Raw genomic sequence first — 16,309 nt, 5'->3', positions numbered from 1 at the left:
AGCAGTGTAAGCCCCATCCCCCAGATTAAAAGAATGAACTTAAAATGAACAAATAACTCTCCGATGTTTTACCTCAGATACAAGAGAGCTGACATTCTTAGCCAGGAGGATCTGAGGTGTATCCGGAACAACATGGTACGTTCCTCGAGCTTTGTTGTGCTTCTCTTTGTATTTTATCTAGCAGGAAGAAAAGATATCATTTTAAGCAATGTGTGTCTTGTCTTGTGGCAATTTAAAAAGAAATTACTATAGTTGTACCTGCTTGTTAGTGCAAAAGTTTGCAGAATAGCCCATATTTTGATGTTTTCCAAGATAAATTAATTCCAGTCTACATATTTCTATAGCTCTGACTTGGAATTTTATTAATATCTCGAATATTAATATATTGTTAGCAATTATTAAAGATATTCTGTGTTATGCACAAGTTATACCTGCAGCTTTTTCATTGTTTTCTCCCGATAATATTTTCATTTCAATACCAGGCATGCAGAGATATATGAAAAGTCTAGGGTGTTCAGGCAATGTTAACCTTGAATATTTATTTAATTCACTAACTAGGCCAGTGACATTTACAAGACCAAATTTATTCAGATTTTGGCAATTTGTTAATGAAATGAACAAGACAAATCAAATAATGAAGTGAGACTGAGAACAACTTTTCAAAGCTGCATTCTTAATCCAATCACATTTCCATTTGTCTATGTAGTAAGTTCTAGTAGAATAAAAAAAGTGAGTGTTTAAGTACTTACATCACTCGCCAAGATGGCATTATTTAAGGCCAATACTGTGTTTTTATCATCTGTGACAGAGAGTTTGCATCCCTTTAGGAATTCCCGGTCCAGTTTGTATTCATACTGCAGGAAGAAAAAAAAAAGATAGAAGAAGAGAGTCTCAAATCTTCTATGCTTTTTTAAAATTTTTATTCTGACCATGAGAGATGGGGTGAAAGGGAGTAATCAGTCTGTTCTGGTTTTCTTACATCACTCTGTTGCAGAGACGACTTGGCTGCTTGAATAAAGTCAGGCCTATCAGCAATCCAGTGCCAATGAGCCTTGGCTGCTTCATATTTTTTCTTATAATCCAGCTGTTTATAGTGAAACAAGAAAACAAGAAGTTAATTGGAAGTTGTGTATTTCGCACATGACATTCATAGAAATGCAAATTCTCTTTTGGTCTGTACCACTTAAAGAGAGAAGAGGTAAGAAAGTGCATTTATATTAGAATAGGGCTTTCCTCTGAATCCTGTACAACCTAGTGGGAGTCCCTTGACTCTAGTTTTTCCACTACTAGGTGGAGAAAAGAATATGAATGACTGAAAATATGTCATGACTTTGAAGAAGGTGATTGATTTCAGTTCCTTGCCTACTGAAGTGGATGTCAGACCACCAATAATAGAAAATACAGGAGAGCTTCCCATGAAGCGCTTACTTTGTCTACAAGAACATCATCACAGATGATATTCTGGGACAGTTATATGTGTCTCAGGAAAACAGAGGGGGACTAGAAGAACAAGTAGATGTGTGACATACAAGGATCTCAAGGATAACTTGCAAGAGTGAGTATTTAAGATGAAATAAATTAAAATATATTTTATTCAAGCAGTGTAAGAGTTAGAAGCAATGTCCAAGATAAAAAAAATTTAATAGAACTGAAAATAATTTCTCATGGTCTCCAATCCCAGTGACAAACACTATCCATAATAAAATTAAAGTATTAATAAAACTGAACTCACGTTGCTGTTTAGCTTGTAAGCATGCCTTGGAGTCTTAATATGAACTGAATCTGCTATGACATTGCAGTGAGATTTATTCCTCTCATACACTTCTTTGTATTTCAGCTAAAGAAAAACAAACATAAAAAATTTTTTCAAAGATAATACAATTGTCAACAAGAAAAGCATCAAAATATGAAAAACACAGTATTAAAAACTGCTCCTGTCAAGATAAAATCTTAACAGAAGAAAACTAATTTGAATCAGTACAACTCGGTATCACCCATCTGCCTGAAAAAAGGGTCCTTTTCAGCAGCAGTCCTCTTTAAATAGAAAATGTAGCAGATATAACTCACCACGAAGCACAGACTAAGATTTAACAAACTCTGCACATCAAAAGTAATTCTGCCTGTTTCTAGTTTTTTGCACCTAATAGAAATGCTTGAAAGAAACTTATCGTCTGACAGGCCACATGCACAGCTGTCTGAAAATGCCTTTATAGAATCTGAAATTCAGTGCTCAGTCTGATACGGAAAAAATGTATTTCAATTCACAGATCGCTTTCAAACATCTTTGTCTCTTAATGATCCACATTAGTTTTTCCTCCTAGATTTACTTACTCATTGTATAGATAAGCCACGTAGCATCTGAATGACTTTCACGCTACTTATTCTCACAGTACTATACTGAGTTACAGAAGTGCTAGTATCCTCATTTTATTTATGGATATCTAAAGAACAACAGACAGAAAGCCTAGGGGAAGAAGAGGAGTTAGGACCAGGACTACCAAATCCTATGATATTATTCTATCCACTTCATCTTCCTTTCTCTCTCTCCTTTTCAGCCTTCCACTGCCCCATAATCAAAACACATATTTTAGATCAGAATATTTACCTTACATATTCACAATATCCATAGAAAAAAAATAAATAAACACAGTAATGTATTAAGTACCTTATTCAAGGCTCCACAAAAGCCATAGTCAATAGGGGAAGGAAACCCAGAAAAAACCTCCCCAAACCTATGCTTTAATTAAATACCAGTTCCACCTCACAGCTTTTATTACTAATGAGGGTTACTCTACCCCAACAAAAACGTTCCAAGAGGTACAGAAGAACGTTACACAAAAAAGCTTCCTGAATACCTTCATACTCTATTAAAGAGTGTTTTTTAAAAAAGCATTAAGTACACAGGGAGTTTTACATTCAAACAAAACCAAAACACTCTAACAAGAAGCTATTTTTTAATGACAGTGGTACATTTGGGTTAAATGTATTGCATCTCAAAGTAAAAAGTTAATTATGTGTCTTTTTGATACCACAAACGGGCTGATTTACTTACATCACTTATTCTGTCCTTGACCTTGCGCACATGCAATAACATCGGTGTGTCATGGATTGTGGTGTAGCCTCTAGGCTTTGCTTTGTTATATTCCAACTTGTAAATAATCTGAAGATACAAATCGTAGAATATATTATTTCTCGGCATTCTTGGTGTCAATTGGAAAAAAATCAAGGTGAGGACCATTTTATACTGGACTACTGGAAATGCCCTATTGTTAATTATCACACTCCAAAGGTCAGAATTCAGACAAGGAATATGCTTCAAAGAGAGTGACCACACTTACATCACTAATCTGTTTGTTGACTTTTGTAGTCCTTAAGTGTTCTGGAGTATCCACAATCGTAGTATACTTGTCCTTCTTCTTTTCATACTCCTTTTTATATTCAACCTGGTGATTGGGAAAGAGTGTATGTTACCCACACAAACTAAGACAAAACATCTTCAGGAGCTATGTTTATATTCACACGTAAAATTGGCTTTGGTGGAAGGATTTTGCTATGAAAGCTAAATGAGCTAAATTTTGCAAACCCATTATTTGTCTGAGAGGATGCCCATCTATTTGTGTGATTAATTTTACATTTATTTCACTGAGTGTAAAAGCTTCACTTCTATGCTAAGTCTCCAAGACTGAGCTAAAAAAACCCAATCTCAGCAGATCAGGGACTTGTCAAATTCATAAGTGGATGATATCTCATTTTTAAATATTCATCAAATTAAGAGAAACATAGAAGATCATTACACAGCAGAAGAAAAAAACAGCCAGTGAATACAACATAATGCCAGCCTATTTGAAAGGCTTTGATAGCAGAATTTGTATCTTGATAATTTCTTTTTTAAATATCGTCTTGCCCTTCTTAGGACTCTAAAGCTGTTTTCACAGAATTCAGCGAGAACAGGCTGTACCCCATGAATGATAACTCATTGTAGACAAGCCTGAGGGCAGGTGGAAGAGGTTACAACACGTTTTTAAAAAAGAACTTTCATGCTGTATCTTGTATGAGGAAATAAAAACATGCTTTTGAAACAAGACTATGACAGACAAAACATAAATTTATATACAAGCAACAAATCATAACATGAAGTCAACTCAGGTGACCATGCGGGTTAGGCAGAGTGCTTTTTCTTCAGACTCAAACTTACCTGCCAAGGAGCTTGTAATGAGATAACAGAAATCCACAGAAAAAATGAACAAAAATGTCTAAATAAAGACCTTTAGTACCCTATTACTGAAGAGTTTTATTAACTGTAACTAATAGTAACAAAGAAGAATGCCCCTCTCCCTCTCATGTAATTGTTTTTTCTGCTGTTGCATTTCCAGTTTATAATTCAAATGTTACCTGGCCCTATCAGGAATCATTTTTGCCACTGAAAAGAGTAAAGTTACTGCTAACAACAGTGATTTCAGAGCAGAAATAAATATGTATCAGTTATTTAATAAGCCACATTTTCACCCAACTGGTACAACCAAAATGTATATGTTGGAATCCAGAAGGTAGAATATGGAAAATAAATTTTTCACAATAATATCAGAGTCATTATGGGCTTTCTTTTACATCATCAGAAATATAAATGTGTTAGGCTCTTTGTTCTGCATGAACAAATAGATGAATCCTACTTACTTCCTACTTTCTGATTCTTATTAGAACTGGCAAAAGGAAAGAGTATTTTTTTTCCTACCATGTATTATATGACTGCAGGAGGACTGCCTTGCTAGCCTTGCTTAAGTAGTGAAAGAAATTGGTAAAAACATGATTTACTACAGATCTGTGCACCTATACCATTTCTAAGAGCACTCACAAATGAGACATGACTCTGTTCTGTGTCTCAGCACAATCTGACACCATTCTCTGGCAGAGTGGTAGATAAACATTGTAATCCACTCACAAATTACTCCATCATGTGCATACTGAATTAAGGGACTTGTGTTATGAGGGGTGGTCAGCCCAAGAAATGGTGGCAGAATGAGGATTTGGTTAGGAAGATATCAGGAAGGGCTAATATACAGTGTCTTAGATGTATGGAAAATCACTCTTTATGTGAAAGCATGTAAAATACTATACAGAAATAAATATAACACTTACTTGTAATGAAAGGAGAAAAGGAGGCAAGATCAGCCTGAGCTGAGTGAAGTCAAAGTTACAGTAAATATTTGTTTCAGATATTCTGTTTTCAAAAATATTTTCTCATAGCCAGCATTAAGCACCTTGACAAAACTCTTGAGTCTGACATCCTCCGAAATGTAGAGAACTCCCAATCATTAAATATTAGAAGTCCAAGCAGCTGAATTTATCTAATGTGCCCTACAGCAGCAGTTCTTCCTATTATTTGGCTCCATAAGTATGTGTTGTAGAGTGCTGTCAGCATACCTGGCCTCAGAATTTCATTACATCCATGTTGCAGGAGCATCTTGGCAAAGGATTTATATTTTTTCTCTTCATGCAAATGGCAACAAAGCACAGAAGAGCTCTGTGAACACCACAACAACACAGCTCTAGATCCCAGACACTCTGAGAGTGGAGAGATTTAGGTGTGTACTATATGTATTCATTCAGATGGGCATACAACCTACATCTATATAATTAAATGTCAAGAGTATATATTAAAAGATTTGCATACTATCCTATTATGGAAATTGCAAAAATATTTTCTGGGAGACAGGAGTAAATTATAGATTAAGGTGAGGGCACTCAAAAGTTATATATGTCACTGTTGTTTGAGAAATGAGTAAGAAGATAACGTATGTAAAGATCATCAAAAAAGAGGTAATAAAAAATAAATGCATGATAAAACATGCATTTTTTAAAACCTCTCCAACGACTTCAAGAGGCATTAGATTTCTGATGTCAGTTGATGCACACTACATGAAAGTACATACAGCAGAGATTAGCTCACTCAAAAAATCCTAATTCTTTTTGGGTGGCAAAATAAAGACTCTGATGGGTGGCAGAACTAAACCATCACATCATCACAGCTGAAACCTGTGATACCACCAGCTACAGACACTCCACACAGACAGAGCAGCTATGAGAGAAGCAGACACTTTCTGTCAGCACCAGCCCGTGCTCCTACAGTACCTGACTGCTCAGAACAGTCCCCCACTTGGCCAGGAGGTTCCGAGGATCATCCACAATAACGCTGTACTTGTCTTTGAGCTTCTCATAGGCAGCTTTATATAACTTCTGCTCAGAATAGCATAATACAGTGTAATAAATCAAAAGAGAGTGAAGACACAAATAGTTCATAGTTCTAACCATTGAAATCTCTTTACATGGACTATTACAAGGCTGGGATTGAAGTTCATATCCAAAAGAGAAAAATATATTAAAAAAACACCACCAGAAAATATTTCCAAATAGTAAACGCATTTCTAAATTTCCACTGGAAGGCCTAATCTACAGTTTAAAGATGCCTATATTCTATCCCTGCCAGTCTTCAATAAGCCATTTTCTAACTTACTTTCTTCATGAAAAGTAAATGCAGAAGCAACTTGGTATGAAACTAGATTCTTGATTTGAATTACAAAGAGTACACAATGAGATGCAAGGGTAAAATACAACTTTATATTATCTCCAGACATTTTGTAAGTAAAAACTCTAATCCTTCATCACAAAAAAACATCCTTTACATCAAAGATGACATTTAGACAAGTTCATTTCAAGACATGTAGTCTCTGTTCCTAAAATTTTACTCATTTATTTTTCTCATATTAAGTTTTCCCTTATTTGCTCTACCACACTAGGAGAAGACTGAGTACTAACAATCTCCCATAACAAATTCTGGTTCACTGCTTATCAAATTGAGTACGAAATTATAGCGATGGTACTGGAATGGTATCTCTTGTGAAACAGGTTTTTTTACCTAGAAGAGATAATACTGACAGGTAAACAATGTAACATAATGTCTGGCGAAAAAGAACAAAACACCAAGATGCAAGAGTCTAAATGTATGCTGCTTTAATGAAAAGCTTTAGAGTCTGGTGTTGTATGCCAGCTCTAAACTGATGAGAATTACCTAGAGCCCAGTGCTTTTCAATGGGTTTTGTCCTGTGGGTGTACAGCACCACTCCTAGAAACTCCACTGGGGATTTTAATCTTAAACCTGGGGCCATTCATTAACCCCGTTTGCTACTATGTTGTGTTTATTGTTTCTTTAGCACTGCAGGAAAAAGTAAGAAAAAGTAGGTAGTAGAGTGGGAGAATTCAAGGCAAAATATCTGAAACGAAACAGAGCTGTGGTAACTTTGGACATAATTCCTAATACTGATGAAGTTTGGTGGTTTTTTTTTTTTTTTCAATGTTTCAGGAAAGCAATTGTGATTCACATGACCATCGACAGTCAGTGTTACTAAGCAAGCAGCATTACTAAAGTTAGCATTTATCTACCAGTCCGCAAAGGAGAAGTTTCTTTGCAGTGACAAAGTAATGGAAAAGGGGTCAGGATTTCACTTTTTAGGTACTGTAAACCTACCCTGTCCTAATACTCAGACAGACAGTAAGAACACCCCTGTCTTGCATGATTTTAGTCTGACCTTAAGACATCTTTACACCTGAATATATTATACACTTACCACTTCAGTAGGAGACTACAGAAATCTTTAACACTTACCCCATCCACCAGCTGAGTTGCATATTTAAAGTGCTTGTTAATTGGAGAGTCAGCTACATACTTAAAATGAGACTTAGTCTTCTCAAATATCTCCTTGTATTTACACTGGGAAAAAAAAAACACAACAAAAACCAAAATACATTCCAGTGTTAATCCAAAGAAGGGTAAGGCAATGAAAACATATTATTTTACAAACATCCTGCAGCAAAACCATGGTAGAATTATTGCATATGTTCATTTAACATATCATCAAACAAAAAATAGTTTGCAGGATGGAAATATCACATCAAGAAAAAACAAATTTCAGATCTTTAAAGCTAGACTTAAGACACTAGAAAAATTACTACCGCGCTGATAGCTTTGCAAGGAACAGAAGGGCTAAATAAAAGACCATTTTGCCTCTCTTTTATAGAAGAACAGAAAGTTTATTAAGTTCTACCATGAGTTATTCATATCAACGTCTAGGTCAGAATTGGATACTGCTGTGAAAAATTTGTCTACAATAAAAGCAAACATCAAAAAAACATTTAGCAACAATTCAGACTGTTTTACTTACCCCACTGTAGAGCACCTTATTCTTCTCTGCCAGAACAAAACTTGGAGTATCCCACACATAGCAGCCAGTGCCTTTGAGCCATGATAAGTCTTCCTTGTATTTAACCTTTAGAAAAGCAGTAAAAGGAATCTGTCTTAAGCAGCACCAAGTAGTAGCTGATCAATGCTGAAATGGCACCTTAATACAAGGTGTAGCAAACAGAGCTACATCTACTATTACTCCATTATAAAATAAGTTATGGTTACTCATACTTCTCTGATGGACTCAGATTATTCACATACATAATCTATCATTAGCTATTGGAGTTCCTGTGTAAATTAAAAAACATACATTCTTGTACCATTAAGGGGTTATTGTATGGGTACAATTTAAAGGTTGTTATAGTGTTAACAACTTAAGCAAATGAGCTGAAATGAATCAAGACGTTCTGTTGATTTCAAAAGAAGGGCTGCAATTTTAGCCACCTGATTTGCTCTGTCATTTTACAGATCCGCCAGGTGAAGTGTAAATCACTTGAAAAATCTCAGCTGCCTTCCCTTTCTCAAGAAATAAGATTTGGTTTTAATTTTGGAAACCCACTTATAACTTTCAGCCTCTCACATCCAGGAACTATCTGAACTCACATCACTGACAGCATCCGTGACCGCGCGATGATGGAAATGCTCCGGACGGTCCGGGATCGATCTCCAGATTCCTAGCTGGCTCATATAATTTTCCTTATATTTCACCTACAAAGAAAGTTGAAGAATGAAGTAAACCAATTTGAGAACAGAACACTCTAGACATTCCTTTTTCTGAAACATCAGAACTAAACCAGTGGAAATAAGATTAACTTGCATTCACCTTTGTAACAAAGGCAATCAAATCTATAATATTCCAGAGAAGGAAAGCAGCTAATATTAATAGCGCTGATCATATTTTTCTCATTATTTGACACACTTAAATAGAACAATAGCATAAATGGCATATTCTAAGTTATTAAATGACATTCACTAGTTAGGAATGAAAATGTTGTATACATACACTGCTAATGTCATCGGTGACCTTTCGATGATAGACAATATCCAAAGCATCTTTCACTGTGTGGTATTTGCCCTTAGTGTTCTCAAAGGTTTCTTTGTAGCGCAGCTGGGAAGAAAAATAACATATAAATAATATATATCTGTCAGGAATTGTTTTAGTTAAATTTCCTACCTCTTAGGAACGACACCCAGGGATATGTTGCTGTCCAACATCCTCATGTAAGCCCTGAGGAGTTTTAAGAGGCTGCAACTGGCTACAATCAATTGCAATTTGACTGAGACTTATGGTGAAAATTAGAAAGAAAAGGAGTTGGTTTATCTAAGGCACCATTTCATCCTATTCACTTTCAGACTGAAGGCTGAGGAAAAAACATCTGTATATCACAGGACTACTTTCTAGAACAATGAAAGTACCGCTTTGGGCCTAAAACCCCACTACTTATCCCTTCTTCCATGTCCTGATCTAAAGAAAGGAGAGAGATCATTTCAGTCTTTCTCCAAAGACTTTCTCAGAGGAAAAATTCAGATGTGCAAAAGAACTGGGATGCTCATTTGCAGTATTTAAACATCAGTCTTAAGAGAGACTAATCACTAGAAGAAAACACCAGCCCAGCACAAATCCTTTCAGGACACAGTGTGCAGTCTGAAATATATAGCAAAGATCTCCTGAACGAGTGGAGTACTCTTAGCCTTTGCCTTAAATCATAAATCACTATTCCATGTTTGAAGGAAAAATCAATTCCACCTTAATAACCTTACGTGTAGCAGTTCAGATAATTTTTCTCTCTAAACTTCTAGATTAAAAAATGAGCACATTCTCAGTGATGTGCAAGTTTAATTCTAACACAAAACTGAGGTGAAAATATCTGATAAAAGGTATTCTACTCTGGCTCCAGCTTCAATCATTTCACTCCAGTCTGCACTATTTGGAGATTTCATGTGTAAGCAAATTACTTTAAATCTATTTTTCCTTTGTTGTAAGACCACTCTTCAGTGCAATGGAAAATGAATTATTATAAATGAAAAAAAAGCATTACAGTGACATCAAGCAAAAACTGAAGAATCTCTATAATATCAAACGGAAATGTACATGCCAATGGGGTGACCTAGTTTATGACCCACACTGAGATATTCTGTGCTTTGCATGCTTGTTCCCCCTCGATCCTTTTTCTGTTTTTTTCATAAAGAAACCAAGAAAAAGCAGCAGTGAAAGTGTTCAAAGAATACATACGTCACTGGCATTCAGGTACGCTCTCTTGGCTCTGATCAAGACTGGTGTGTCAGGGACAGGCGTGTATTTGTCCTTCATCTTCTCATACTGGGTTTTATACTTTTTCTAGGAGAGACAGCAGAAGGGAAAAGTTAGACCTTTAATCTTAGGAGCACTTGCTAATTTGGTGTTATTTCAATGCCCACACCAAGTGCATAAAGTCTTTCTTGCAAAGGGCTTCTGTCAAAACTTTGGGAAACAAGCTCAGCTCTTTCTAGGTCTTCCTGGTCTTGCAGCCAGTGTACCTCAGATTCTGCAAACAAGCACTTAGAAACAGGTATTTGATAAAATACTAAAACATATTAAAAAAAAAGTGTACTCTTTTTACTACAACTTATAAAGGAAATGCAGAACTTAAGCATAAGAGACAGAAAAATAAAAGAAGGATAAACAGATTTAAGCCTTGAAACTATCACTAGAATTAGAAATAAAGCTTCTAAACAGTTCAGCATAGTGGTACCAAACAAAAAACCCAAATATCTTACCTCACTGACCATGTCCTTTACGTGCCTAGCATGTGTAAAAGCTGGAGTCTGGCCACCAGCATGATGATGTGGTCTCTCTTTTGTGGCAAGTTCCACATACAAGTACTGCAGCAAGAAGAAAATAATTTTTAAAAACCCAAACATTTCAAGTTTTACTTTATTTCTTTGAAAAATGACTGTAAATTCACAGTGTAGATATAACGACACAATATAACCCAGAAAATAATGATGTGCCCCTTCCTCTTCCATGCTGTCTCAGTTCATACTCTTGATATTCTGTAACTGCCAACAACATGCTCACAAACCAAGAACTCTCATGCATGTGATATTGAAGATCTCTCTGCCCTACATCCAGCCCTAGCTTTAGAAAAAAACATCCACAAGGTCTGGTTTTTTCTGTAGGGAGTATCTTCATTTTGTTCTGCAAATTTAAAAATTCCACAAAATTTGTAGCTAATAACTCAGATAAAGAAATGATGATGAATAAAGGTAGATGGATAAATATATTTATTCCCCTGATGAAGTCAGAGTTTCAGAGAATCTGAACAGAACTGTATTAGGGTCCAGTGCCCTATTTCAGATGGACAAAGCTCAACATGTCCATTACACAGTCATGGTCAACGTGAGAATTCATAACCACTTAAAAATGAGCAACAGTCACTTTAAACATCCTCTCTAAGAATTCTACATTGCTTTGAAATGGCCTGGAAAGATTATGCTGTACTTAACAGCATTTTAAGAGGAATCCCCTGATTATTTCTTTTATCAATACAAATTTTTCACCTGGCTCTGTATTTTTTGTCCTTGCTTGGCTCTTAAGAAGTCAGGCGTATCAAGGATGGAAGTGTATTTTGTCTTCAGCTCCTTGCCTGCAGCTCTGTAAACCAGCTGGAAAAAGACAGGTCCATTAATTATTTGTTCTGTTACATACGTTCATTTAGCAGCTGAACAATCACAGATTTGCCATTATAACATCTCATGTATTTCAGAAAAAACAGTGAGAGGGTCAGAGCTTAACTCTAGCTAATAAAGATGTGCAAAAATAATACAGAACTTACTTCACTCAAATGGGTTTTTAGTTCCTGAACTGCTCTGTATCCAGGAGTATCTAATACCACATTGTATTTAGGCCACATCTTCTTTGCAGTATCAGTGTATATATAATTAGACTGGAAAAAGAAAAGCAGTATTACTTAGGAAGCTTTCATTATTCCTGCTGGTAAAGAAAATTTTACAGTGTAACCTAACAGTGCTTTGAAACAACTAACTAGCTGCACGGCAAGAAATTCTATCCTACGTCTTTACTCATTTTCATATACTTAAAAGCATGTAAATAAATCAATCATTGTAATACATGGTTCTCGGGGGGAAAAAAAAAAATAAAAATCTTACCCAAAGCTTCCGCAGGTGACGAGCACGGACCATATCAGGAGTATCATACAGGAAACAACCCAAGCCCCTCAACCACTTCAGATCCTCTTTGTATTTATTCTATGAGGCAATTAGAAAAACAAAAATCAAAAGTTAACTTTTGGGCTGATTTCATTAATCAGTACCTAAACGCAGTGACAAAGCATTTATCTATTACAGAATAGAATGCAAATGTCAAATTCCACTTTCAGTATAAAAGTATTAGAAGCTGCTTACATCACTTGTGATGTCCCCAACATAACGGCAGTGCAACACCTGGGGAGTGTAGGGCAAGGAAATCAAGTGTCCCTGCATCTTAAACAGATCTGACTTGTAGATCAGCTGAAAGACAAAGAAAAAATAGCATTTCACGTATTTGGTCATGCTGAATATTCTAAATCTCTGCTGGATTTTAGGTTAGAAAGACACATACATCACTGACAGCTTCCTGTGTTGCTCTGACTTGACGGATTTCTGGTGTGTCTGGAGTGGTATGAATCTTGTCCTTGTACTTGTGGTACGTTGCCCGATACAACCTCTGTATCAAAGGAGACAGCATTCTACATGTTAAAAACTTAAGCAAGAAGTTTGGCAGAGTGCAAGTACTTCTCTTTTAAGGGCAGTTCTTCTGCTAGGTACTGCATAACTACCAGAGAAAAGGGAGCAAACATACTGTTTTCTAACCAGGCAAAAATTCTCCCCAATCGTTTTTGATAGCAGCATCTCTAATACACGGAGAGTCTGAGAGTCTAATTCTACAAATACGTATGTTTAATTTTTGTCTTATTAAAGCTAACGATCAAAGAAGTGAGTACATATATATAAAACCTAAAGCTATTGAGACCCAATGTCATACAGATAGAATAATTCTACGCAACTTTAATCAAATAGCAGCAGATTGGTTAATAAAATTAGGCTGCAATTGATTTTATATTATGGTAACAGCTTTACAGGATTACAGAAAATTAGTGGTATCAGAAACCTTAAAAAGCCATTCAGCCCAGCTCTGGATCAATGATACCCTGCTTATTTCTGATGGATATTTCAATAAACTGCTCTTAAATGCCTCAAAGAACAGGAACCTTCCCAGTCAATGTACTCTCATTATTCATATTTTGGGCACTACATATAGAACTGAAAGCAAATACATGTGTTTACTGTACCTCATTGATGGCTTGATTCACTTTCTTCACATTTTCAAATGTAACATCTTTGGGTCCCAGAGTATAGCCTTTAGCTTTCATGTGTTCATAGGCTTCTTTATATTTCAGCTATAAAGTAGAAAAAGGAGCAAAACCATACAGAAACCAAATCTGATTGTGATTCTACTTACACCGCAGGTCTGACAGGAATTAATGTAGTACAGAGAGCCAGGTATTTTGAGATAAACAAGCAAGACACAACTATATCAGAATTAAATATGCTACACATCATTATTTTTACCATTATCATGTGGCCCAAGATTAATAATGTTTTAAACTTCTCTTGCATCTCTAATAAGGTATTTGCATTTGCCTGAGGAAATCTGCATTTTGATAGTAATTGCTTCAGATAATTATAGGGTTTGGTAACATTTAAATTCTGTTAAGGCAAACATTATTAATGATGGGGCTTGAGCGCTCTAATAAGATCTAATTGCCCTGACTAGCCACATCTGGGATGTCAGGCCTTGCCTGAGCTGTGTTACACAGTAAGTACATTTGCCTTCAGCCCTGTCTCCTCATCTCCTGGGTGGACACTGGTCCTGTGTTATCAGTAGCTTGTCTCCAGCTCTGTCTCCTGGATTCACCTGGGGCCTATGTTGTAGGCAGCCTGTCTCCAATCTCTGCTCCGTTTCCCACAGCTCCTGGCTGGATCCCCCGGACGGGCCTTGGCCCTGACTCCTCACCTTGTCTGGGACTGTTGATGCAAACTGGTATGAGCACCCTGCTCTGCCCAGCCCATCCAGGTGCCGCGGGAGCTCACCCCAGCTGAGGAGGTTAGTGCCTACATCGCAGTCACCCTCAGTCCCCAGCTCAGGCATCCACACGGAATTACCCCACTCTTGCTGCTCTCTGAGAAGCAATCTCCTATCTGAGGAATGACTGTCTCAAACACTTATGTGCTCATACAGGATGGGCATCAAATATTCCCTTGCAACTCCTGTTGTAGAAGGATTTAGTAGATGACTTACGTCGCTGCCAATGTACTGGACATGTTTAGCGTGCTGAAAGCCAGGGGTATCTGTGGGGAGGCTGTAGCCAGTAGGCAGAGCATTCACACCAGCCCAGCGATACAAATTCTGCAAGAGAAGAGAGAGACTTTGTGACAACCGTGTGTAATATTTGAGAGTATTCATTAGCTGCATAGGAAATCTCTTCATTGCAATTGGCAAAAGACTTCTCCCATGTCTGCATTTTAATGTGTATTTGTAGCTTAAACGAGGACATTTTCCCACTTTCATTTTAGAGCCGTGAGATCTAGCTTCTTTATCTGAAAATCTAAAGACAGATCCTAACTTTTTAAAAATTTGCTCTTTGACTATCAAACTCTGCGGACCCAAAAGTTTTACACTTACTTCACTCTGTATTTTGTTCGCATGATATGCCCGCTCCAAATCTACCGTTTTATCAGTAGGAATCACTTTGCCTTTAACATTGTGTATATATTCACCACGATAGACAGCCTGAGAAAAAAGAAAAATTAATTAGAGGAAGGTCATAATTGTGCTGTTCTCTCACAGTATGTATTGCTTGCATACATAAAGGAATTTCTCCTAAAAAACTAGGTGACAGTTTTTTGGATTTAGGCAATTAATGATTTTACCAACTGTGTTCTTGTACTTTAATAAAGGCATAAGCAATGAGTTGTAGATAACCAGCAATGATTAAATGATTAAACTGATATCAAAAGTCACATTTCTAGAACTTGTAAGGTAATGGCATGTGCAATACTGGGGATGTAGGGTGATACAAACACTTACTTCACTTGAATTCAAGCCACTGAGGACATTTTGGACATAGACAGGAGTATCCATGACCACAGTGTAGTTGCTCTTCATTTGTTCTGCCTTAGATTTGTATTTAATCTGCAGAGAGAAATTCAAGAGCTCTAATTAGTAAGGCTAGTCATTGTTAATTTAATTTATTTACTAGATTTACTATTTATTTTATTACTGAACTATTCTATTACTGAACCAGCACTTAAACAGAAAGCATATTGAAATTAGGGCTGAAAGAATGAACGTAGCACCTTACTAGATAAGGATAGCTGATAAGTTTTATCAAGGAATATCAGGAAATGTCAATACTCATTCACAGAATAGACATATGTACCATATGATAAATATCTAACATACTTCTGATACAGAATTTATCAAGGGACACACATTCTCAAAAACCACAATGGTGATTCTCCCATTTTAATGGCTTAATCCCAAACTAAGGATCTGTCATAAGATCTTCAGAGGAGAAAAAGAGATCATAAAATCAACATCAAAAGACTATTTTTTAATATGAATTTTGCATCATTTCTACTTTACTTCAAGGGTTTTGAATAAAGAGTTACTGTTTTAAGTGCTTTTCTGAGGAGATAACTATTTAAACACATGCTTAAAGCTTTCCAGAGTGGGATGTAACCTGACATCATCTTCTGGAGTGTCAAAGCTTAAATAACGATACACGGTTATTTAATGAACACTTCAGTAGAGAAGGATATACAATATTTTCTGGAATCTATCCGGAATAAAGATAACAAAGCTTTAGCAAAAAAAATTAAGAAGTAAACCCAGCGTAACCACTCACATCACTGCGAAGATCGTAGGCATGTTTGGCATGGAGAATTTCAGGCGTGTCCCAAACAAAGCAGCCAATGCCCTTCAGCCAGTTAAGATCATCCTTGTATATCACCTAAGGTATCAGAGCAAAG

At 36.4% G+C, this 16,309-nt stretch overlaps 1 protein-coding gene across 1 annotated transcript in view; it reads right to left on the bottom strand.

Annotated features, from left to right (window-relative positions):
* Nucleotides 1-16,309, bottom strand: part of NEB (nebulin) — a 127,373-nt gene that overhangs the window by 32,720 nt on the left and 78,344 nt on the right. Inside the window, exons 84-106 of the mRNA XM_074910943.1 lie at nt 16,186-16,290; nt 15,366-15,470; nt 14,961-15,068; nt 14,577-14,684; nt 13,567-13,674; nt 12,837-12,941; nt 12,641-12,745; nt 12,386-12,484; nt 12,052-12,162; nt 11,777-11,881; nt 10,994-11,098; nt 10,470-10,574; nt 9,240-9,344; nt 8,840-8,944; nt 8,217-8,321; nt 7,661-7,765; nt 6,130-6,234; nt 3,339-3,443; nt 3,053-3,160; nt 1,733-1,837; nt 980-1,084; nt 750-854; nt 73-177 (exon numbers count right to left, since the gene is read on the bottom strand). Coding sequence (XP_074767044.1) covers nt 73-177; nt 750-854; nt 980-1,084; nt 1,733-1,837; nt 3,053-3,160; nt 3,339-3,443; nt 6,130-6,234; nt 7,661-7,765; nt 8,217-8,321; nt 8,840-8,944; nt 9,240-9,344; nt 10,470-10,574; nt 10,994-11,098; nt 11,777-11,881; nt 12,052-12,162; nt 12,386-12,484; nt 12,641-12,745; nt 12,837-12,941; nt 13,567-13,674; nt 14,577-14,684; nt 14,961-15,068; nt 15,366-15,470; nt 16,186-16,290 — 2,427 coding nt within the window. The remainder of the gene's footprint in view (nt 1-72; nt 178-749; nt 855-979; nt 1,085-1,732; nt 1,838-3,052; nt 3,161-3,338; nt 3,444-6,129; nt 6,235-7,660; nt 7,766-8,216; nt 8,322-8,839; nt 8,945-9,239; nt 9,345-10,469; nt 10,575-10,993; nt 11,099-11,776; nt 11,882-12,051; nt 12,163-12,385; nt 12,485-12,640; nt 12,746-12,836; nt 12,942-13,566; nt 13,675-14,576; nt 14,685-14,960; nt 15,069-15,365; nt 15,471-16,185; nt 16,291-16,309) is intronic.

The sequence above is a fragment of the Athene noctua genome, chromosome 7 (genome assembly GCF_965140245.1).
Source record: "Athene noctua chromosome 7, bAthNoc1.hap1.1, whole genome shotgun sequence".
In the NCBI taxonomy this organism is placed as follows: domain Eukaryota; kingdom Metazoa; phylum Chordata; class Aves; order Strigiformes; family Strigidae; genus Athene; species Athene noctua.
Note: the sequence above shows the minus strand (reverse complement) of the source record. Positions and strands in the feature narration are given on the sequence as shown.